Consider the following 24,811-nt stretch of genomic DNA (forward strand, 5'->3'; position numbering starts at 1 on the left):
TGCCTTTAGGGAGTAAACTTCTATCATACTTTATTCTAGGCTGATTTAATTTTTTTTTTTTTTTTTTTCAGGTTTTCAATGATCTGTAAAATCTTTCAAATAACCAGTTCTTACTAGTGCTTGACTTATTGTCCGGTGGGTTTTTTGTCTGTCTTTTCAAATAATGGTGTGGGCCAAGTTTGCTGGCCTGGTTGTGCTGTCAGCTATATATTTTGGACAGCAGTACTGGTTGTGCTGACCCGCGGGCAATGTTTTGTTAATGCAAAGGAGCCTTCAGCCTCTTGGAGGAGGTTTCTCAATGCTTGGGGAGCTCTCTGCTAGGAAAGACGTATAATGAAATATAATGATATTGGCCTAGTGCTTAAGTTGGAAAGCAGAACTGTACAAAGTTTCAGTTCAAATGTTTTAAAGAAAATGGTTTTATTTTGTCTTAAATATTCCTTTGTATTTGTTGTGGTAAAAATATGGAAGTGTTGTGGCTATGATTGTGGAGTGTCTTTGCTAGAAGCCTGTTTTCTCCCAAGGCTGGAGGAAGAGATGTCCCCTCACGCTCATTATTTATAGCGGTATATGCTTACTGTCAGCATTGGAAGTAATTGTCAGAAAGGGTCAATTTTAGAGAAATTTGTAGATGAAGAGCAGTGTATTTTCAAGTCAGATCAACATTTCGCTGATCAGACATGGATTCCTCAAAAAGTGGGGAGTAGGACTGAGAGCGGAGATCAGGTCTAATGAAAACCAGTAAATCGTGGTCTTCCAGCAGTGAAAATGTCAGCGGTGACATAATGAAAGCTATATATCGTGGCCTGTGGAATGCCGGATGATTCATGTGTGAAAATTAAGCAACTGGTTAAATCGGGGGGGCGCAGTTTGAAAACTGCATCTGCTTTTAGCATGTTTTGTATGTAAGAGTTTAAGGCAGATGAGTCAGAGCATGATTTTGAGGTATTCTTCAGCTATGCTGGAGATAACATCTCTTAGCTGGCAGACACTTGAATTACTGATAATACTCCATAAACACTCTGTACCTTGGGAAAGCGGACTTTCTAATGCCAAGATGACGAGGCATTTGGATCTAGCAACAGGCACAGCAGATGAAGAGATGAACGAAGGAGCAGAGGAGTCTGCAGCGAAGCTTGATCTCCAGGAGGTGAGAGGTTTGATGGAGCACACTGGAGATGGAGCAGGAGGAGGTCTGCCTTGGCTCCCAGTTACTGATATCGAATACACTATCTAATATCATATATAATATTTGCCATCTGGTGAACTAATGATACTAAAGCATCTCAACGGAATGAAATGGACAGCGGCAGAGATGACGGTGCGTGGAAAGGTGGTGGGTGGAAGATGTTAACAAAGGTGCTGTGGCAAATGCAGGAGACATCAGGGTGTGGGGTTGGTTACAGCTGAAGGCAAAGGGGGGATGAGGATGTCAAAACCCCGCAGAGGCTGCCTGACCCCCCCTGCATGGGAGCTCTGCCCCAGCTAGGTTTATCAGAGGCACGAGACCAAAGGGGTGGCGACAACTACGTTGCAGAGATGTTCCAGGATGGAGGGAGAAATTACTTTTTGAAGTTTAAAGCTTAACTAATACCGAGTAGGGGTTACGTTTTAATTTTTGTGTACCGGAGATTGGCGAAGTCGCCGAGCGGTACATACTGACTCGGTGTGTATGCAGAACGATCTATGGAGGCGCGTGCTCCAGTTTACCCCAGTGAAGCAAGTCAAGCAAGACCCGTACTGGTTTGTACAGGTGTGCCTCTGGGCTAGCGGGACCACAGAGGCGGGAGAGCAGACCCACTAGATTCTGTGTTTTCCTCATTTTCTTATGGGGCGAAGTGTAAAGAGGCGCGGTAGTAAAATTGTTCAGTGAATGTGGTTTTTCTCGCCGTCCTGGACAAGTCAATCTCTTCACGCCTCGGCTCCTGTTCCTCTCCTCTGCTGATCTCGGGCAATGTCCAGCCCTCTGTCCTGGCTCCCAGGATCTCTCGCTTTAGTGTGCTTCGCTATCCTGATTTTTGTTTTTTCTCTTTTTATTACCAGAACCAGGGTTTACCTGTTACGATGGGCACCGGGTGGTGGTCCCATGACTCTCAGGATTGAGCCCACAGAGTCTTTCTGCCCCTCTCCTTCCTCTTAGCACTTTTTTAGGTACCTTTATTCATGTAGGCATTATTTCTGCCATGAGATGAAATGAAGGCATGAATATAATTTTGTTATTTTGGGAAAATACCAGCTAGCCAGGCACCGCAGTTTCAGGGAAATTCACTTTTTCTATCCTTGTGCACTGTTGTTATTTGAAGCTAACCATGAATTGACACAGTAAATAACTGATGAACTCCAGGTAATTATTTCTGGTGGGTTAGAGTAACAATTGGAAGAAAAAAAATAAACAACCACAAAACAAAAAGCCCAAAACAACAGCAAAAAAAACCCAACAAAAAAAAAATTTTCTGATATTGCTTACAAACGAACGGGTCTGGTTTTGTAGAAATCCAGGAGCATGAGAGCCTGCCTGCCTGGTTTTGTGCTTGCAGGGATTCTAGTGCAACAGTGTTTACCTCTGTGCAGTATCTTGATTTCCCGTTACTAAAAAAAAATAAATATAAATACATGCATTAGCTTTATGACATGCTAGCAGACAATGATCATGAGAAAGTTTTTGCGTTTAACTGTGTCATATAACAGCAGTATTTTTAATGAGAATATTGCGTTATGCCTGATTTCTACACAGTAAAATGGAGGAATGATTGACAGCGATTAGCTGTAAGTGAAATGTAGGGAGGGTGCAGAGCTTGTATGAAAACCAAATGAAAAATTAAACGCACAAGGAAACTGGTACAAGGGGGAATGAGTATGTCTCCGCTTTAGTCCGGGAGTTTTTCTGTCTACAGCTAATTCACTTTATAAGCAGTTGCCTCCAAATTCTGAACAGCAAAGTGGTTCAGATCACTTTAGATTCAGAAAGATGAATTAAAACTAGCATTAATTCAGCTATTCAGTGCATGGCTGCAGACTGCGCTGCTCTGGCAGACTGGGTTTGCGACAGGTTGCGGGGCGAGCGTTTTGTCCGTCTGTAGTGGCATTAACAAGGGTGGGTGACCGTTGCAGAGGAGCTTTCTGTACAAGCAAAGGGGTAAAGAACTTTCTGTAGGAAGGCACGTATATACTGTTGCTCGGCTTCACAGGCTACGTATGTGCAGACAAGTACCAGGGAGCTCACTGAGGTCTCTGTCTTGGAAACCTCTGCTGAAACCCGTCGGTGCGGTGTTGGAAGCTTGAAATGGTCACGGGAGTAGTGGCTAAAATGAAGACGGCATTTTATAGCTTCCCGTCATGGTGGAGATGATAATTTTCTTTTAATTGGCCTTTTTTTTTTTTTTTTCTTCACAAACAAGTTAGAAAAATAAAGGAATTAGATGGCTTTTTCTGGGAGGCCAAATAATTAATTGGCCATTGAATTCAAATAACACTTGAAAGTCTCATGAAGCATAGCGGGAGGTTGTTTGTTTGGGTTATGCTGGGTTTTGTTTTTCTGGAAAAGCTATTGAAAATCTGAAAGAATTAATGATGGTGGTGTTTGTTTACTCCATGGATTAACTAGACAGCTGAAAGAATACTAATTGGTCAGTTCTAATTTGGGTTTCTTTTACATGACTTTCATGATACATAGCTTTTCTGATGTTTATACCAAATAAAATATGCATTAAAATCAGAGGGATGGCAGCAGAATAACTTTGAATAAAGCTTTATGAGCAAAGTATTTGAATTTCAGTATCACAGGATAGAAAATATGAAATCAGATTAATTTTGCTCTTTTAATGTAACTGATTATGGAAATTTCTGCAAAGAGAGATTTCCTACAAAGTCTGTTGTAGTCATTGTGGAGCAAAGGGTGGCAGTACAAATAACAAAATAGCGCAAGAGAAAGGTCTGATTTATTTTGATGCACAAAACTGGTTTTGGATGCCACCTCTGACTCGGCTAGATGTGGACACGCACAGACATGAGCTACTTTTTTCTATCAAGAGAAAAAAGAGAATGAGATACTTATCTAAAGGATCATTGTGCAAGGCTCGGGTCGTTGTTCATTAAACTTTATGTAGGTGCCGAAAGTGTATAGCTGGGAACGGTCAGCCCGTTCCCAATTATTTCCCTGAGGGTTAGCCGCTGACATCGGTGCGGCGTCTTCTGCAAGCCCGGTTTGAGACACGCTCTTTGGAAATGAGCAAAAGCGCCCGCGTTGTCCTCAAACGTGTCCCCTCCCTTTGTAGCTTGCCAGTATTTTTGATGCCTTGTGCCAACAGGAATTCACGTGTGGGTCGGGAAATAAAAAATGGCATGAACTCCGGGTGAACTGCCAGGGGAACAGAGCCCTTCTGCAGCCTAATCTATGTGGGTCTGGGGCTGGAACAATACCACCTGGTGTTCATTAACTACTACATAAATATGTTAAATTGGGGAAAAAAACATGGCACTACAGCATGAATGGGCAAAAGCAAGGCAGTTCATTAATATCTCGCCTATCGTGAGGAATAGTAATAGCCCGATCCTGCTTACACTGATTTTGGTGAAAAAGTGCTCATTTCTCTTCTACGAGTGAAAAGCTCAAGTTTTGAATTAGTTCGTAATAATAAAATCTTATTTCCACAATATCGTGTTTTCGGGGCTGATCTCTGAACTTCCACAAAGCTCGCTTTGGGTCGATGCTGAGCCGTCTGTGACTCGGTGCCTAATCTAGCATGTCAAATGTGCGGGGTGATGTCCGAGAAGAACTGTCACAAATCGCTCTGGAGAGCTGAGGGGGAAGGCATCAGCAGAGCGAGGACACAATGGTGCAGATTGATGTATGGTTTTATTAAAGCACAGTTTGTTGCATGGCAGACAAGCGTTTTGGCTCAATCTTTAACGTCTTCTGCGGTGTTTAATACAAGAAGTTTCTTGTTGGCAATACTTTTGGTACAAAAATGCTGAACCTAGCCTTGCAGGAAAGCGGGGGGGAAGTATTTTCATTTGAAGATGTCCTTTTCACCAATTAGATTTTGAGATGTCACTAAGCTGTTTTTTTTAATTTGGCCCGAGCATGCTTGGTTAATTGGGTAGAACACATTTTTGTAATCAGAAGGGTTTGGTGCTTTGGCTCTCTGCTTTGGTCTCTCCCCAATTATTCTGTGTAACAGTCTCCTTTCACAGCCAGAGCCGTAATCCTGCCCATTCAAAAATGACGGGTTTGTTTAGAGACCTATTTTCCACAAAATCCTACCAAATGCTTTTTTGCAAATTTTTACAACTTGAAATGTTTGTTGCTGTAGCACAAATAAACTGTTTTGTGAGTTTAACCAGGACTGACCTTAGGTTAAGCAGTCGTTCCTTTAATCCTTTAGAAATACTGAGTTTGTGCTGATGATCTTCCTGGTCTCTAGACTGTCCCAATTTTCTAGACTTAATAAAAATGTAACTTTAAAAGCTCAGCAGGATCACCTCATTCTTTTAAACCTGCTGTTTATCTATATGCCAGCTCAGTACATAGATTAGAAAACTATTTTATTGAAGAGTTTCATGTCTTGGTTGCAGAGCAGATCATTTGCCAGCTATCTCTTCATAAGCATGGGATACGTTCTCCCATTTTGTTTGATTTCACTTGTCTCTTTGGCACCTCTTACTCTTTGGCTATATTTTATTTGGTAACATGCTGCAGTATTTTTCTCTTTTTCCTAGCAGATGCATTGCACAGTCGTATCGTCAGTGCTTCCCTGTGTTTTAGCTGGAATGCTCTTGCCTACTGGGTTAAATGTAAATAGGAAAGATGGTCCAGGATGATCCCAGTTGCTGTTGCCATACCGAGCCTCACCCAAATTTAACTTGCTGCATAGGCTCGGGACCTCATTTGACTTTTCCCTAGGAGAGCATCACCACCCTGCCCACTGCCAGCGCCGTTTCATGGTCTGGCCACCAACCCTGGACCGGCAGGCGCAGCCTCCCTGCCCCGAAACACCCCTCCCTGGGCACCCTGGGGCCAGCTGCACGAAGCCTTGCACCTCCTTTTCCTACAAGTCTTTCACGAGGAGCAGAAAGGAGCCATATGCAACATGCGGTCCACAGAAATAGCATCCCTGCCTTGGACAGGGGAGCCCTTTCAGTTGCCCCAGTGAACTTAAATGTTTATTTAGGAAATAATTTAACCCCCCTCCTCCCTTTTGCAGAGGGGCTTGGCCGCTGGAACTCAACGACTGGGGTTTTTTTGCTGCTTATTAGCAGGAAAATCCCAGGATTTCTGTGCTCACGCATGGTTTCCTTAACCTCTGTCTGCACGGAGCCGGGCTGTCTTAGAGGCTCCCCGCACGTTGAGGTCAGCCCATGTGCTGTGGGACACGGGAGGGGCAAGCGCCGGCTTCCAAAATCCCCAAACTGAGCCGAATCCTGATCTTACACATCCTGTTGAGTTCAGGGCTGCCTCTGTTGCATGCCATGCAAAAACCTGGGGGATAGGTCGTGAAATTAGTTAATCGTGAAATTTATTAGGTCATCTGTGTCCATCTTGCTGCTAATTCAGAAGTGTTCATAGTCACAGTCTTGAATATTATGCGTAATTTAAAAAAAACTAGTGGTGTCCCTGCACCACTGTGTGCTATGTATGGTGGAGTGAAATGGGAATGAATTATGTCTACCTTTGAGTATCTCACCTCCTCAGTTTGACAATTAGTTTGCATAAATTATATATTCTCATATGAATATCATAGCCTGCCTGATTTTTAAGCTAACTTTTTTTTCTGTCAAATACTAAGTATCTGAAATACTTAAGTGAAATATATGTTTCATCTCTCCTCTGTGTTTACCTAAAGCCAAACTATCCTCTGGGGATGCATGAATAGAAGTGGCGTTTTACTACAACTCATTAGAAGATGAGGGGTTTGTACAGGACCTAAGAAAAGTTAAGCTTTCACTAGTAGGACTGAAAATATCAGTAATACAGGTTGAAAATAGAAGCAATGTGCTACTTCTAAAAGAATCTTGAAATCACATCTTGTTAAGTATTAAATTGCATCCCAGGGAAGACGGCGTGAGAGGGAACATATTGTACCCCCCTTCACTTCCCCAGGACGTGGGCTTTTAGCTCAATGAACTACAGGCTTTGTAATTAGCAGCAAGGCGATTAGATCGTCCACATTTCTGGGAGTAATCTGTGCACTAATTGTGTTTGATTGTTTAATTACTCTTGCTTACTGTAATTGAGGAGAGGTATGAACCCCTTTGCAAGAGCTCCTACAGGTTCCTTAGATAGAAGTTGCGTGTGCTTTGCTACATCCCATGTTATCGGGAGGGTAACATATATTTAACCATTCCCAGGGCCAAACCACAAAGAAAATTCTCTAAATGGCAAGTGGAAAGAAGCTGGATTTGAAGGCAATTCAAACTAATTCCAGTTTTTGTTCAAAACTTTTCTGATGTCTTTGGTAGGAACCAAAAGGCAGGAAATAAACAGATAGACCAAAAAAGGGAGGTTAATAATTCAGCAGGATAGGGATGGAGGGGAAAAAAATGCTATTAGAGCTGGCAAAGTTGCAAATAGTCTCTGGGATTGCTCTCCAGAATCCTGCACAGCTGGTAGATGGGAAAGCTTCCATTGCAGTTTGGGTTTGTCTTTGGACAGTGGTGACGTGATGGAGACAGAGACTTGGGGTTTAGTTTTTGAAGCTGTAGAGAGATGCAAATGAATACTTATATTATAGTTTCAGTAGGAGCTTTATGTAGACTGGAAGAAAGGCAGGAGGAAACGTAAAGAACAGCGAATTAACACTTGCAGTGGTTTGGCAAGTCACATTGGTGACGTGCATAAGGAGGAACTACTGTTGGGTAGACTTTGCGTCTACGAAAAGGCCTTCCAGCATTGCTGTATTGGTCATTAACTCCTTTGACTTGGTTTATCACTGATGAATAAACATCATAACATAGTAGAAGGATGGTCCAGCTGACCTTGCACAGTGGAATTTGCTAGAGCAAATTACTTGTGCTGTGGTTTCTGCAGTTTCTTACAGATGTTGCTGCTTTGCATGCTGTGCTTGGTCCTTTAGGGCTGATATGTCTGCTGCCTACTGAAAGGAAGCTTTTATTTGCTTTTGCTATTTTATTTATCTGAAGGAAGTGTTGCTTTAGGGCGCTCTGAGGTGGAGGCTTTTCCAAGTGAAGAGATAAGAGAAAATGTCTTCAAGATGAAATGAGGTAGTCAGCTATAAAACCTGGAGATGGGGCCCAGACAGCGAGAAGGAGATGTAGGAGGAAGGTGGAGCTGAGATGTCAGCAGAATCAACAACCTCCTCCGAGACTGGGCACCCTCTGTCTGCATCAGATGGCCAGGGAGAGCAGGGCAATGCTCTTGAAATGCTGCAACGTTAGCTGCAACCTTGCAGCTTGTGGCCTTCAGTCAAGGCCAGCTAGCAGGTATCTACTGAGCTTGCGAGAGGGACAGGAGGGACAAATACATCCTCACAAATAACTGTCGTCTCCGACAACGCGTCTCCCCCAGAACCGGAGGTCTGACGTTCGGCAGCGCCTCTGCTCGAGGGCTCCCCGGTCCTTCCTTGGAGAACGGGGACCTTCCATTGTCCCCAGCGCTGGTGACAGCGAGGACAAGACATCGCCACCCTAATGAGACCCGACAAATGGGCAATTGGGCTGCTGCTTAGGGAATTTAATGGTTAATTTCCATAGCGCCGTGTCGGGGCAAAGGGCAGGAAGAAGTAATCCTGCTGCAGAGCGGGGATGGGGATGCCTTTCCGTCTGAAAGGTGCTGGTGAAGCTGGAAAGATTGAGTTAACTAGGATTTCTGTGTCAGCGCCCAAGACCTTTTATAAACAGACTGTATGATCTAAATACCATGTGACTATTTCCCCTAACTGCAATCCGGTATCAAATTCAGAGTGGGCCATGCCATTTTCTATTAGGTTGGTGCATGCACTCTGCTATGCACGAGAGGCTACTACGTCTGGAAAGGAGCCGAGTTAATTCAGAAGGAAAAAATGTGTGCCCGTACGCTGGAGAACAAGTCTCTTCTGCGAGCAGAGGTTTAGCCCTGTGCTAGCCAATAGGTCAGCAATAACCGTTTTAAAAAATATTGTTGTACAACATTTGGTGGTTTTGGCTGAAAGCCATGAACTAAAAGGGGCTTGTGAGCAAAAAAAAAAAGCCTTCTTCCCCTTGATGAAGCTTCTTAGGGCTTATAGGCTTCATGAAGAGAAGCCATCTTTGCAGAAAAATATCATTTTGGATGATTTTGGGAAAAAAGTGAACTGAAAACAATCTTTTGTCAAACGTCTGCAGTTTTTAAAACAGTGCACCCATATATATCTCGCCTTCCTTTAAAAACAAAAAAGCAATTACATTTTTTTTTTTATGTGTGGCTGTAAAAACAGAGAGAATGAGCGTGCTGAACAGTAATTATTGAATATGTTTGATTTTATTGAAAACAGGTTTTGATATTCCACACTCTGTGAAATACCAGTATTACCTTAAATATCCATGAATATTTTCTCAATTGGATGTAGTATATTTGTACATGTATTTTGCCCCCTGTGAAAGACAGAACTATGTGTACCCACGTGTGCATACTCAAAATATTTGTGAAATATTAAACATTCAGGTTTCTGACAGTAGGTATATATCCAGAGAAGTATCTATTTTTATACTACCTATGTGTGTATGAAACGACCAGGTAGAACATGCTTGCTGTGAAGAGCAGTGACTGTAGCGGTGGCAGGTGGTTTGTTCAATTAGTACTTTCTACTTCAGCAACTGCCATGGTTCAAAACCTCTGGTCTGCTCAGGATTGTTTTGTAACACACAGCTTTTTATTTATTTTTTTATTTTATTTTAATTCCTTACCTATAATTAAATCTGTTTCAAGCATATAAAATAGAGGTGGGGAAGTGAATTCTATATGTTCATTTGTGGTTCTTGCAACTTATTAGAAGTGGTGTTGGCAATTAAGCTACTTGTAATGACAAGAGGCACGATGTGAGTATTTTTAGCGTGCAGCTGGAGGATTTCTGCCACCCTTTCAGGCAGGACTAACAGCCACTTGTCTTCTGAATCTGACGACTAGGCAAGTATTGACAGTTACGTACAGACATTTGGAGATTGGCTGAATAAGCAATTGGTCCCATAAAAGGGAGCGTATACGATAGAGGGAAAACTGGTGTCCTCAACTGGAAGACTTTGAACAGTACTGTAAGTATAAGTGCTTTTTGTGACTATGCTGAGAAATACCAACAAATTATTTTCTTATTACACCTGGGAGGAATTCTTGCTATTGTTTTAATCTTGCTATGCTTTAACTTAAAATATTGCTATTTGTCTCTTATGTTCTTGTTTGATAACATGTTAATCATGACTTGTGGCTGAGAGTTTGCCTTGAGCTATGAAGAGCTCCTGCCTTTGGGACGGGGGTCCTGATTTTTTTGTACTGTAACACAGGATTGCTGCCGAGACCCTGTGAGCTGACAGAGAGTTTCACTGCAAATTGCTGATTTCCTGAAGCGAATAATGGGGCTTGTTAAATCTGCCTTGTTTTGTTTGGGATAAAAAAAAAAAAAAACAAACCAAAAAATCCCTCTCTCCTCCAAACCTTCATTATCTCAATGGTATGAATATAAAGCAATTTCCACACGTGAGAACCCAGTTGCCTTTGAGCGGCTCTGGTCAAGCAGTGAGCAGAGAGGCTGACGCGTGTGTGGTGATGGACAGGTCTCCTCTTGGGTAGGAATGGAGAGACTCAGCTCAGGAGTCCAAATATATCTTGTTTTCTCGTGCTGAGCATGGTGTGTGACGTGCGTTACGTATAGATACGTGCCCCGAAAGCAAACTCTTCCAGAGCGGAGCGTGTCTACCTGGTGTCGTTGCTTGTTCAGCTGATGGCTCCCGTTGTCCTCAGCTCAGGACCATCGGGACAGCATCGGTATTTGGCCAGCTCAGCTCTAGGTCAGCGTGTATTTAGCCATGAGGATCTCAAAAATGTGAATAGTCCTGAATCCACGCGCGTACCTGGCTCCCTCGCCGAGATGGGCTCCAGCTGGCTTTGCCGGGGGCTCTTCCTCCAGACCCCACGGGCAGCTGCTGGTCCCGTTTCTTTTATCTTTCACGTGGCTGGGAGAGGCTTGTTTTATTTCCTTTCTGCTTCTAATCAGGATTTCATTTTCCCCTGGCTGATACGCATCTGTGGAGTAAACCCAATGGAAATTGGCATTTCCCTCTTTGTAAGATTAATGCAACAAAGTTTAATGCACCAAGCTATGTGTTATCTGTTTCTCTATTTTTATGGATTTCACGGTTTTAATAAAAGGGCTGTTTTCAGATAAGAGCCAAGGATAACAACAGACCCCCCGATGGCCACTGCACTGCTAGTCCTGTGTGGGTCTCTGCTGCGAGACAAATATTTGGAGCCAGAGGTGGAAGGTTACATCCCTGCCCCTGGAACATCTTTCCTGAAAAAAAAAACAAAAAAATGATTTATTAAATAATAGCTACCGTGCTTTCAAAGTTGCTTAGGAAATATCTGAGTACTGCAGATCTCTTGGTCAGTCTGGGTGGAAAAAAATGCCAACCCTGTGTGTTCTGGATGGACGCCAGCAGCTCCTGCCTGGTGCGGCAGCCGCGTCCTCTCGGGCCTTTCCTGTCCCGCTTAGTTTTTGAGGCATGTTTTCATCATTTTTAAGGAATTGTAATAATATTAGCTGTGTATTTAATGATGTATTACCGTTGTCTGTTCCTGGACGGCTCCCCATGGCTTGTGTGCAAGGATTGGGATGCTCCTGAAAGCTGCTGGTTTTGGGACGGCTTCACAGGTGGTACCGCAGAGGGTATTTTGTTTCTGCTGAAATTAGTTCCCTTCATTCAGGGACGTGGGAAAAATAGGCTGCGTTGTTTGCCAACAGCATCGCAGAGGGAGTAAGACCCTTTGGAGCACGGATGAGGAAACTGCAATAATCACTTTATGTTATTAACAGCAGCCAGCTGAAGGTACAGGCAGCCTGCAGCAGCTGGAGCTCCTTGCCTTTCCTGAGATAGGTGGAAAGTAGCGTGGACCTTCTGGTTTGCCAAAAAGGTGCATTTTTGAAGGGTGTGAGCCTGTGTTGGAGTGTGCGTGTGGGAGACCCATCGCTGCTCCCCCAGCCATCCCAATGGGTCTCTAGCTACCCTGTTTCTGTTCTTTCTGGTTTAATTCTGGAATTTTCTAGTATTCTCTAAAAGAAGCAGTTAAATCCTGTCGCGGTGCAGTCTCCGATGACTTTATCAACGTCCTACTGAGGTTTTTGCAAACCGGTCGCTGACCGATGAAATTGTAAACAGCGACAAACCCAACCGCCCTTCCCCGCGGCTCCCGTTTGCAGATCTCTGGCCGGGAGAGGGTTTGCCCGAGTCTTTTTCCCAGGCACTGCCAGGGATATCACTGAAGCCAAGCCAAAGAAACCACACCGCTGCCTGCCCACACGGGAGGGCAGCTTGCGGGGTCACGGGAGCATCACGGTTTTGGCGAGGTTGGGTTTGCTGGGGGCCGAGGCGATGCCCAGGCTCCTCGGGGGGGGGGGGGGGGGGGGGGGGGGGGGGGGGGGGTTTCCTCCGCTCACCCTTGTTCTCTGCTATTGCCCAGGTGAGTTTTTTCGGCCGCCGCATGAGTACGTCCTTGCCCGGCGATGGCCTCGCAGCCCACGCCGGCGTGGGTGCTGCTGCTCAGCCTGCTGGCCGGCTGCGTGCCGGCCGCGCAGCCCCGGGACTTCACCGTGAAGGACATCGTCTACCTCCACCCTTCCAGTAAGTCACCTTCGCGCGGGCTGCAAAGCCGGGGCGGCCGCGGCGCGGGGGTAAGGACCGGGGCGAGCGTGTGTTCAGGCAGCAGAAATGTCAGGGTTTGAGCTGAGAGCTGAGCAAAGACTAAATAAACATCCCCGCTACTCATAAAACTAGTTGATATTACACCGGACCGTTGCTTCCCAAAGGGATTAAAGGAGCTAGCGTTACAGGCGGTTGTGGAGTGTGTCAGGGGCTTTTTGTTTGCTATTTTCTGCTCCTCAATAATATTTCTGGCTATGAGACCAAGCCCCACAGCCACGTGGTTTGCCTGAGCGCATCGATAGCTGTGAGCAAGGGCCAAACGCAACCATTTGCAGCTGTGGCACTAACCGCTCCTGGCTTTATTTCAGTAACTCCTTGAAGCAATGCTATAGCAATGTTATGCATCTTCAAACCTTCCATGGACTCTCCTTCCACTAGTCTGTTCACTTTGTCAGATACAGACTTATTTAATTCTAGGAGAGATCTGTGCCTGCCACCTGCTCCCAGTAAGAACTCACAGCCTTTCTGAATTTGGATGAAAAATTTATATACTGTACAAGCAAGTTGAAATTCCTGGTTTATGCCGTAACCACGACCTGCTAGAGGTCCAGGGTGAGAGGCGCAAATTTAATTAGTGCTGTCATGTTGTCCCACCCCAAGCTGTTCCTTGAGGGCAGCACCAGCCCCACCAGAGATGCTCCCAGATGACTTGCTGGTCCTTACCCAGAGGAGCCTGGGGAAACAAGCAGCAAATGCCTCTTGCTTCATCTCTCGTACCCGAACGGGGTCTGGCCCAGAGCCGGTGGGCAAGGGGAGGAGGCGAAGAGGAGGGAGAGGTTGAGATATGTGGCCTGTGGGGCTGCGGAGGTTCAGCTTACTTCGCCCATGGAGATAAATGCGACCCGTTCACCGTTTGGCTTCTGAGAAGGTGGCAGCATCTTGAAGATGTATTGAATGCGCGACAGAAGCCCTGCCAGGAGACCACTTAAGAAGTCACGCTCTTCGTTTGGCAAGATAAATTAGGACAGAGTCTGCTGTTAAAAACAGGAGGTTCAGCAATTTGATTTTCCTTTCCTTTGGGGACATCAGCCTGCCTTCAAAAGGGGTAGCTCGTTTCCTCGGTGGGACGGTTTCCAGAAGTATTTTAATCCATCTGATATTTTGTTATCAGTGCTGATAAAGTAGCGGTATTGGATGTGAGCTCTGATACCAAGAGAGTAAGTACTCCTTGCTCACATTAACTCCCTTTGAAGTCAGCAGTGGGTACTTTTGCTAGGTAAACATGGCTGAACTGAGTCCTTATTGTATCTGTACGTGCCTTTCCTGCGTAGGATTTTTACAAATCGGGACCAACTTGGTGAAGTTGACAGGTATATACGTAGAAAGATATGTCCAAAGAAAACAAATGTTGCTGCATGCCTCTGAAAAGCTTAGCAGAACCAGATTAATTGGCTCTTTTTAACTGCATGTTGTCTATTTCTTTCAGCCACGCCGTATCCTCGTGGATTTAAGTGTTTCACCTGCGAAAAGGCAGCAGATAATTACGAATGCAACCGATGGGCTCCGGATGTCTATTGTCCAAGAGGTAACCAGCTGCGTGCTAGCGTTTAATTTAAACCCACCTTAAAACAACCGCTCGCTGTCCCTGCCGTGGGACAGCACTGAGCCCCCATTATTCCTTGAGTGTACTCGGATGCTGGCGATTGCTGCTCCCGCTTGTAAGCCTCCTCAACAAGAAAGATGTGTAAGCGATATGAGTAATCCTTTAAGCTTTTCTGTCTCTCTGCGGTGGATGAAGTTTAGGACTTTCATCTACTCCCCATACTCCTCTAGCTCAGCTGGAAATTAAATCAGGCTGATGTTTATTTAAGGGTTGTGTTTCTCTTACTGGTGAGTACGGGAGCGGTTCACGCTTTGTTTGCTTCCCTCCCCTACCGCACAAGCCCGCACCTCAGGGCGGCCGAGGCTGCCTCTTTTCGGCTGGCATCGAGATGTTTTCAGTATTTTGGACTCCGAACTCCCATTGGAGTCTGAAGCTGAGAACGGCTCAGAAATGGCTTTGGAATACAGGCACCCAAATATCAAACGCAAGTATTGGGGAGATCCCCAGACCTCCCCCTCCCTTACCGCTTCTCTTTTTGAGACACTCCCAAGGCATTAAGATTGTCCCCAGCCCCTGACGAAGCCCGTTCAGCCGGGTCGGACACGGGCTGTGTCCTCACCAGTGTGGGAACGACGTGCGGGCAGAGGGATGCTGAGCTTCCCCGGTGCTTTCCCTGGGCTCGGCAGCCCTGTTCAGCGTCTATCCAGGTCTGTTGTGGGACATTACAAGTGCCCTCAGAAAATATTTATTTTGGAAAGAGAAAGACAGTGACGCGCACTACGGGGATGAACCAGCTGTGTTTGCAGCCTGTGTCAGAGCACGTTATCTGTCCGAGAATTTATTTGCTTTGAGCTGACATCGGCACAACATCAACAACAATAAAAGAGATCAAGCTGGCTGGCATCAGATGAGACCAACGTTCACGGACGCTCCCTGTTTTGACAGGAGTCGGTGGTATTTAAATGGCTACCTGTAGATCACTGTGCAAGGAGAGAGGCGTGACTCCAAGGTCTGCCTTTAGTAACAACCAGCAGAAGTGACTTGACCAAAAAAAAATGCTAATCTGGAAAGCAAAGTTAGCACTTAATGGCTGTTTAGGGGAGGGAAAACCCATGCTTTGGTGCATCTGTAACTCATCAGCTGCATTCATCCACACCAGAGCTGCTAGTTATGGTCACCAGCCCTCCTGCCCGCTGGTACAAACACCCGCTGCACGGTCATAAAGTAAGGACGGGGTTTTAGCCATGAGAAATCCGAGTCTATCTTTAATCTTCAGCACAGAGGACTTCTTATCTCCTTAAGCTGGAGGGATCCGATAACGTTTTACGCCAGGCACGGCGCGTTAATGCCCAGACTGCCCCGACACCGCGTGCCTTGGGGCTGGAGCACGGCTCTGCCTGCGGCACAGACCCCCAGCCCCTCGCTGCTGGATTTGGGGTGAGACCAGGGACCCCCCCGGTGCAGCCGGTGTGCCGGCGGCCGCCAAGGAGTAACTGCCGAGTCAGCAGTTACTGTGTTTCGGAGGAGCAGGGAATTGGGGAAAGGGGATGGGAACTAAAGCTTAAAGGCTCTGCCCCTGTTCTGTCGCGGTGGAAGCAAAGCTGATAATGTCATTGCTCCCCACTCCGCAGAAATCAGCCCTTGCTTCGGGATGCCTCATCACCGATGGCTTTTGTTGGCGTCTCTTAGCTTTATATCCAGTGCACGTCCACGTCGGAAAGCTTTTACTAAGGCAGCTTTTTATTTTGTTGCTTTAATTTTCAAATGTAACTTTCAGTTCATGTAAGGAAGCCACAGAAATGCAAGCCGAGGTTTGAGGCGTGACTGCAGGCGTCCTCTGGGGGCTGGGGTTATCTCCTCAGGTAATTACCTTATCTCTGGGAGTCAGAGGGGTGCGCTTATGGTGTGGCCTCCCTCGCCGCGGTGATCCGAACCCTTGCTGTTTCACTTGGGTTAAGTGGTGGGAGAAAACAAGAAAACTCCATCCTGCTGCTGTTATTTTTTTTTTAAGACAGAATGCTATTAAAACCAAGCCAAACAAAATATTTTCATTAACTATAATGTAGGACTTAAAGGGAACTGCATTTTGTGTATAACAAAATTAATTATAATGGAGAGTATATACATGAATCCCCATATTGAACAGAGATTAGAAAAAGCATTTCCTAGAAGGCAGGCCTCCCGCTATCATTAACCTAGTTTTCTGATATTTATTAGCTTCAGCTCAAGCAGAAACTGTGTTCGTGGTTTAATTTGTATGGAAACACCACCCTCAAAATACTCCCAGTACTCTATTTTTGGACGCCCTGTGGGCAGGCTGACAACTTGTGAAGGGGATGATGGCCTTGACCACCGAAGTGATGTTCCAGCGCTGTTAGACGCTGTGGTTTGGGAAGTGGGCTCTCAAAAGTCAACGTGTGACTCTGGGCCCTTTGAAATACCAGATTCAGTGTTTCCCTACCCAGTTTAAAGCAGACAGGCCCAATTTCTCCTACTGGAGACGCGTACCAGCCTTGCTAGGTATCAACATGCGGGGCTGGTTTGCTTACATTTAGCCTGGATGTTGGTCTGCACCATGACTTCTGGTTTCAGTAGCTGGTTTCTTCAATTTGGGCTGCCTTTAAGGGTATAGGAGGGTGCCCATGAGGTGGACCTCATGGAGAACGTGCGTTTTAGCCGTGGGGTGATGCTGCTGGAGGTCACCATCGCTCCTGGCAGGTCGAGACCGAGGCGGTCTGTTGTCTATGGATGTTTGGAGATACCTCATAGCTGAAGCGCGTGATGCAATCTTTGCAAGACAGTTCTACCAGAGCAAGGAAAAATGCAAAAGAAGAGGGGACGGTGTCACCTGTCGCGCCGGGGGTCAGTGGAAATCGACAGCCCTGAAAATCCCCCAAATAATCCCATAGAGCAACAATCTTATTTTCAAATGCTTTTGTAATGGAATGTGTTGCTAGATAGCCTGAATATTCCACCACAATCAGCCTAGCTCTCAAGTGCCTTTAAAGACACTCCGGAACTGCAAAATTTAGGAAACATAAATCCGTGCTTTTTTGGTACTATACCACCGAGAACCGTCCTTACCCTGTGGCCGTACTGCTGCCTGGCTTGGGTACCACATTACTTAGAAGCATCAACATTCATGCTGCAGTGTTTTATTTTAATTGCTCTAAACTTCTCTGTTATTTTTGGTAAAATTTTTGTAGCGTTGGGCCCATGTTCTTCACAGGCTCAGCTTGGAGTTCCTCTTCCATTCCTCCGGCAGGCAGCCTCCCGATCTGCAGAGCAGTCGTTATGGGTTAGACGTGGTGATGTTCCCTATGTCTGCTTTGCTCTGGGCTCTCCTAGTGCTCTCTGGCCCAATCCTTTTCACCTGTCCTCGTTATGCTTAGCCTGCTCTGAGAAGAGAGGCAGAGCAGAATGCCGTGCAAAAGTTAATATTAAGTTGAGTGAGAGGATTTTGTTGCTTATTGTGAACTTTGTAGCTGCAGCCCTGCCTTGCAGGAGGTGATAGCCATCAGTGATGGCTGTGTGAGGAGAGGCGTGCTTGGTCCCCCTGTGCGGGGAAAATACGTATCTCCAAGACGATTGCACAATCTTTTCTAAAAACACACTTGGAAGAAAGCATGAAACAGCCTTAAAAGAGTTACGGGGTGCTAGAAGCTTTATTTGTTCCATCTGGGACCTGTCAAGGGTGAGCTCTGCTGCAGAGTCATTGCCGGAGAAATAAAGGTCCAGTGATGCACGCACAGATTTCCTGGGGAATGGCACTTCCAGGCAAGGTCCTGGGAGAAGCTCAAAGCCGTCGTGCAGGGTAAAACTGTGAGCTTCACCCCTCAGGGCAGGAGAGCCTGGAAAACGCATTAAAAACCGCGTGTTGCAGCCCTGGCTGGTTTGAAGGAAGACAGGACACCGAGCGTCTCCAGCCTCTGGTGATAAGTTAAGTCTGTTTGCTGTGGATATCGCACTTGAGTTAAGAGCAGGTCAAAGATATGACAGATGTCTGAGGGGTTTTATTGCCTAACAAATAACGTGTTCAGCCGGCAATCTCGCATGGCTGTTGCCGAATGCCTAAAACATGAGAAGTACGCAGGGCTTTGCCCATCAGAGATGAGGGCTGAACAGGAATGCTCGCTTTAAGTTAATTACACTCCTTTTTCCCCCCGTGAAAGCAACAATTTTATTAATAATAAGGTTGATTAATAAGAAGGTATAATTTAGAGAAGAAATATATAATGGCATGTTTCCTGTGTTGAAAATCCAGTGTTTTCATCTTGGAGTGCTAGGAAGGGGAACAGCACCTTCCACTTCCCTCTGCCAACTAAAGCATGAAATAAACCCAAATTCCTTTATGCCTGAGGATAACCACGGCATTTGTTAGTCATCTTGCTTTGAATTTTCCGTGTGTTTTACAAATGTCACTAAAGGAGTAGCTTAAAAAAGGAGGAGGAGGAGGAAGAGGATGGTCTCCCCTGGGGACACGGGAGCCCGCAGGGGAAGCGTGCAGAAGATGCGATGGGAATACTGGGGGGACAGTCCATTTCATGGTGCTTTTTCCAAAAAGACTGGGAAACTGTGAAATACATAAATCCTCCCAACTGTTCTACCGGTATTTTGGCATTATTTTATAGATGATAAAACTGAGGGACAGAGAGGGTGTGAAGGATCTTCTCTGGGCTGTGCAGGAGCCGTGGGAGAGCCACGATCGGAGTGTGAACAGCGAGGACAGCTTGCACGAGCTGCTAGGATATAGGGAAAGGCATCTCCGATGTGTAATGCTTTAGGTTGTTCTACAGAATTAGTGGTCGTGCATGAAGCTAGGAAAAAATTAAACCTATACAGACACAAGTTTGTTTCAGACACAAGTAGCTATCATGAATGTTTTCTTTTTTTAAAGATAATTCCTATAAAACTAACGGTGCACAAGATTTGGGGTGTTTATCTGAACCTCTCTCTGTAACTTGATTATCCAACGTGTGTGCGTGCATTTCTTTGTCTGTAACAGAGGCCCACATTAGTATTGGGAACAAATCTCTGCATTCCAGAGTGCTCTGAAACCTCAGGTTTGCACCAGAGCTTGGGCTATGGGTGTGTATTTAATGACATTTCATGTATTTATTGCAATACATAAAAGTCGTTTCCCCCCCCCTTTTTTTTTTAAATCCCAAGGCTTGAAAAAAAAAAAAAAAATCTAAGAGTTCTTTCCTATTTCTTCCCATTTGTAGACTATCACAAAACTCAAATTTGACAGGTAAATATGTTTTTTTTTTTTCTGTCTTTCTAGGTACAAGATACTGCTTTAGCCAACATATGATGAAAGTTACTGGAGAGAGTGTCTCCGTCACCAAACGCTGCGTACCATTAGAGGACTGTCTGTCTACAGGATGCACATATGTAAAGCATGAAGAATACAAGGTATAGGATAAAAATTTCCTTTTTTTTTATATGAAAACTGGGCAGAATCCTTCCGGCTTCCGCCAGAAGTCTGACTGGTTCAGTGGGTAAATCAGCATTGTCAAAAATGAAGTTTCTCTTCTTAACGAGCTCCAGCTCATTTCCATTTGCTCCAGAAACAAAGGAATAACCTCTCCCAGAACAAAAGAATAATCTCTTTAAATAACTCTCCTGCTAGCAGCTCAGGGGAGCAAACCACTCCCTTCCTTCTGGCTGAGGAGTGCTTTGCCTGCAGAACTGCACCGTGTTTTGTCCCCTCTGCTCTGCAACTGATGCCCACAAACCGTATCGTGGTTTTCTTCCTGAAATGGGGGGGGGAAGCCCCAAAACCTTGGGAGGAGATGCTTTATATCTGAGTCAAACAGTTATTTATTGAAGATTTTTCTGAAGGCCAATAGTTGACCTTTTTGAACTTTTCCAACAGGTTAAAATAAAAGAGCTTTCTGAGCTACCAGGCACACTGCAGCCCCATCCCTGTTTTGCACATAATTTTATGCTCTCTTGGCCTTGGGTGTGTTACTCTTCTTGCTCTAAACCCGCATGCTCTGGCCAGGTACTGTAACCGGCACTTGCTAGCCCTGAGAAGGCAGAGCTGCGTGTCCTTATGGGCTGACACAGGAATTGTCTATCACTCCAGTGCCTATCACCTCCAAGTGATAGGAAACAAAAAAAAACCCTATGTGAATAATACCGATTTTTTTTTTCATTATTATTATTATTTTTGAGTTCTGGCTTGTGAGCTCTACTTCAGCAAAACAATACTGGTTTTCATCAGTTCACTTATTTGGGGTAGGAAAGAAAATAACCTCTTCAAAATGGATGTGTCCTCCTGGCACCAGCCAATGTACTGTTCCTGTACAGGTGAAATTGTTTTCTGAGTAGATGGATTTAAAAAAAACATGGAGGGGGAGAGAAAGAAAAAAAAAAAATCAGACCGGCCACCGTGCTCCTTTGCAAGTGTCGTATTATTTTCCCTACATCTTTATTCCGTGGTATCGGTGTTTTTCAAATAACCAAGTTACAACCTGGTTTCTTTCAGATCTGCACCTCCTGCTGCGAAGGAAGCATCTGCAACCTGCCCCTGCCGCGGAACACAACAGACGCCGTATTTACGACCCTCTCCCCCCTCAACAAAACCCAGCGGCTGTCACAACCCGTCCTGCTGACAACGGCGTGTCTCTGGCTGGGGCTGATGTCCCAGCGCTGGGGGACGCTGCCACGCGCGGCGGGTCCGGACAGCTGAGCCAACGGTCGGTCAACCTCTCCGGTCTTTGGGGTTGTCTTTGAGAGACTGGGTTTCCTCCTCATTCGTTGTTGATGACGAACTCGCGAGCCTGGGAGGTAGACGTGGTCGAAGCGGGTAAAACCATCACGTGCTTCTCTACTGTTTTCTCAAGAAACTCACGCCAAGCGTTCCCAGAATCCACGGCTGAGACTGACGCATACGCTTTTCTTAATGCCTGTCTTTTTCTCCAAGGAGAAACGTTATTTAAAAGTACTATATCCCTGCCGGCTGCTACTATCACCACTTACACATTTGAAACTTTCTCGTTGTAATTTGTCACCGCGCTAACTCTGGCGTCTCGTTAACCTGTTTTGAGAACATAGGGTAAATAATGTATAGTCGGTATGTCTTTGCAGTGTCCCTCCTCTCCTGTAGCGAGGCAGCAGTCGCTGGAAGGGATGAGGTCAAGGGAGCAGGAGCAGCTTGGATCGGGCCAGCGTCGCACACAGACGCTTCCTCTCAGATCCTTCTGGATTGAGATGCTGGTGCCTGCCGAGCCAACGGGTTCCCAGTATTTCAGGGCTTTAGGTATTTTCACGTTTTGGCACCTAGTCCTACAGCATGAGAGTGTGTCAATCCTGACTAGCTTCTGTTATTTTATTTAATGCGCCTCCGCTACGGAGTATGGACTACTACTAGCTACAGCTGTATTTTGGTGACCTGTTTTGCTCGGAAATCATGTATGCAATATTTATTTTTGTATGTTGAGGAGGATCTAAAGTGTTTAAAAGATTCTTATTACTGATATTGCTAGGCAAAATGGTTGTTTGGCAAGTGGGTAAGCCTGTAATATATAAATTATCATAAATATATATATAATGTTTTGCATCACTTTTAAAAAAGAATCAACTTTGTTTTGCAAGGTCAGTAATAAAAGCAGGGTGGCATGGACTTGCTTTAAAGTTAAACCAAACTTTTTTATGATTAATTTTTTTTTTTTTTTTTTTAAAACCCACTGTAGTCATAAATTGTTCTTTAATGAGCTATTTTTTGGCTACTCATGCTCCAAGATAACTTGTGCTTTATTGAGTTACAGTATGCTTATGCTCTGGAGTGCTTTTTTCAGTGAGCTATACAGTGAAACGCAGATGAAGGAAGCCAATGCTGGAATCCAAATGCTTTGTAAAGGGCTCCTAGAGAGTACCGGCAAGCCCTCATCTACCAGCATCTGTCTTGGATACCATTAATGGTGAGAAATCTGCAGATTTGAGCTTTGGGGTGAACTCTGCTTGCACTCTGGGGAGTTTTATTGGAGGCAAAGGAGGAGGAGGACCAAGAGCAGCACTTGCTCCCAAGTTAGTTTCAGGTGATTTCTCTGGGGAAGGAAAACAGGCTGGAAGCCTTGGTGTGTTTTGCTGGGTGATGTTTTTTAAAAAATGTATATATACATCATTGTGAAAATTGAAATTTGAACACTGTTTCTTTCCTATTTTTAACTTTATATATAGAACTAACATTTTTGAGGAAAGGCTGGCTGACCTCACTCACAGACAAACCTTGCATTTTGCTGTCCTTTCAGTTCTTCTGTGACTTGCTCACAGATCACTAGTATTAAGAGGGCAGTTGCAATGTATTATTATTTTATGCAAGTTAGACCTATCTTTGGAGACCCTGAAAAAATCAACCTTACAGTCTTTATAAAGCCTGTCCCCCTCCTCTGCAAGCTCACTTAAGCAGAGCTATGCAAGGTACTTACGGGTTGTGGGAGAACGCAGTGCAGGGTGTTACGACTTCTCCAACAGCAATTTAAATATTTATCATTATTATTATCCTGTGAAATGGAAGAGTTTAAGTCTGGAAGGACCTTGTTCAGTGGTTCAGCTACTCTCCTGGGGCCGGGGTTGAACAGGTTTGCTGAGCGTTTCCACAGCACTCTTGTGTCGGAGCAGGGCTGGATCCAGGACACGCTCTTTGAGAAGACGTGTCGGAACGCCAGCATGATGCAGAAGCATGGGAAATCTGGGATTAGACACGAACGTCTTGCTTATCTGCTCAACCGAGGTGGGCTCGAGGCTCAGGCTGTGTTGCACATGGCCAGCAGTAGCACCTCGTGGGGAGCTCCCCGCCGTCTCGGGGCTCACACGCTGGTGGTGTTTGCTCAGCTGGACTTTTTAAGGATTTACTTTTTCACTTTGGGTGTTGCTGTTCAACATGTGCATTTAGGAGTCACTCAGTAAGATACCTAACCAGCAGCAAGAAGCAGATGTTACCTCCCAACCTGAGCTGGCTGCCTTGGTTGATAGCTCACAGTCAGGTTTCTGGCTTCTCTGTATGTCACCTCCCCCTATTTTCCATATATTTTGCAGTTTCATTGTTATTTAACAAGTCTAACCTGCGGTATGGTTAACTCTGAGCTAGATATGTATAACCACATGGGCTGAGCTGCAGGAATGGCCGGATTTCTTCATAAGCTGTTGGAGATTCAGGACCACTAGAAGCGTGGTGCCTGCAGCGTGAGATGACATGGGCTCCAGCGCCAGCTGGCTCGTCCTGTGCACTAACAGATAGGATCTTCATCCTCTGTTTAGGTGGACCTCAGATGGACCAGAGACTTTTTTGGGTACCTGGTAGTGCTCTCTACCTACAAAGACTGGGATGCCACTGATCAAATTAAGTTATCAGCATTGTAGAGGTATTAAACCAAGGCAGTTACTTCTACTCCTCTTGCAGTCAGTGGAGGAAAAAATGGTATTTCAGGGGCTGATTCACTGTAAGCTAAGGTAGATGGTTAAATTGTGTTAATTGTGCATGTGCCTAGAAGAAAAAGTAGCTTGGAAATGAATGCTGCATCCCACCTAGAGCATCCAGCTGCCAGCTACGTGGTTATGCTGTAGACCAGTGCTTTACAAATACCTGAGCAGGAGCCACTCCTAAGCACATCACCAGGCTTGCTGTGACCGTGACGTCGCTGTAGATGGAGAAAATCCTGGTTTCTTGTGCTGTGCTGGTCCCTCTCCCCCACGGTTGTCCCCTTCAAAAGCGACCTGAGCACTGTCCAACTGAGCTGCTGCCTCTGGTACAAGCATTGTAGACCTTGAGCTTAAAAGAGCAAATTAAGGTGACTGAGAGCAAGTGGGGAACCTGCACAGGATCCTCCCTGCACCAGCAGGTCCATGTGCCCGGGCTGCCCGCTGAGCTGTTGGGGTTTTTTAAAAGCACATAAATGCTGAGCTGCACCATATTTATATATGTGATATTCCTTTTAAATGTCTCATTTTTTAACTATTGTAAATGCTGTACATTTGTATAAATAAATGTTTTAAATATTCAGATGACTTGTGAGGTGTCTGATAGCAATGTACAATTGCTGTCACCAGCCCTGCTCTTCCGTGCAGTGCCATCCCCTGTGCTGGGACACTGTCGCCTGCTCCCTGTCCCCTTTTCCTTTCTCTGATGTCCTATTAGCAAAAGAAAGAGCTGAGCTGTATTTAAAGCATTTTAATGAATCTTCCCTGTGGTTTCCACCTGTTGAGCTCCCATGGTTATTTGTTACAAATTATTTTATTAAATGCCTAATATAAAACAAGTCTGGGGAGGTTCCTATTTAGTTTGTGACCCCCAGATCTTCCTTCCCCTTGCCTGCTCTGGGAAAGCTTTACATTTTCCATCACTGTGCCATCACCCTAATTTAGTCCCAGCATGTT

At 45.3% G+C, this 24,811-nt stretch overlaps 1 protein-coding gene across 9 annotated transcripts in view; it reads left to right on the forward strand.

Annotated features, from left to right (window-relative positions):
• The window catches only part of LYPD6 (LY6/PLAUR domain containing 6), a 44,476-nt gene extending 20,039 nt beyond the window's left edge, over nt 1-24,437 (forward strand). For 8 of the 9 annotated variants that reach the window (XM_030016978.2, XM_030016977.2, XM_030016982.2 and 5 more), the window contains 4 exons: nt 12,644-12,804; nt 14,312-14,410; nt 19,713-19,843; nt 20,922-24,437. In XM_030016978.2, the coding sequence (XP_029872838.1) occupies nt 12,687-12,804; nt 14,312-14,410; nt 19,713-19,843; nt 20,922-21,125 (552 nt within the window). In that variant the 5' untranslated portion in view covers nt 12,644-12,686 and the 3' untranslated portion in view covers nt 21,126-24,437. Of the gene's footprint in view, nt 1-10,099; nt 10,225-12,643; nt 12,805-14,311; nt 14,411-19,712; nt 19,844-20,921 lie in introns of all 9 variants that reach the window. The other variant, XM_030016979.2, reaches the window with a different exon arrangement.
• Nucleotides 24,438-24,811: the final 374 nt, after the last annotated feature.

This window comes from Aquila chrysaetos, chromosome 6, assembly GCF_900496995.4.
Source record: "Aquila chrysaetos chrysaetos chromosome 6, bAquChr1.4, whole genome shotgun sequence".
Taxonomy (NCBI): domain Eukaryota; kingdom Metazoa; phylum Chordata; class Aves; order Accipitriformes; family Accipitridae; genus Aquila; species Aquila chrysaetos.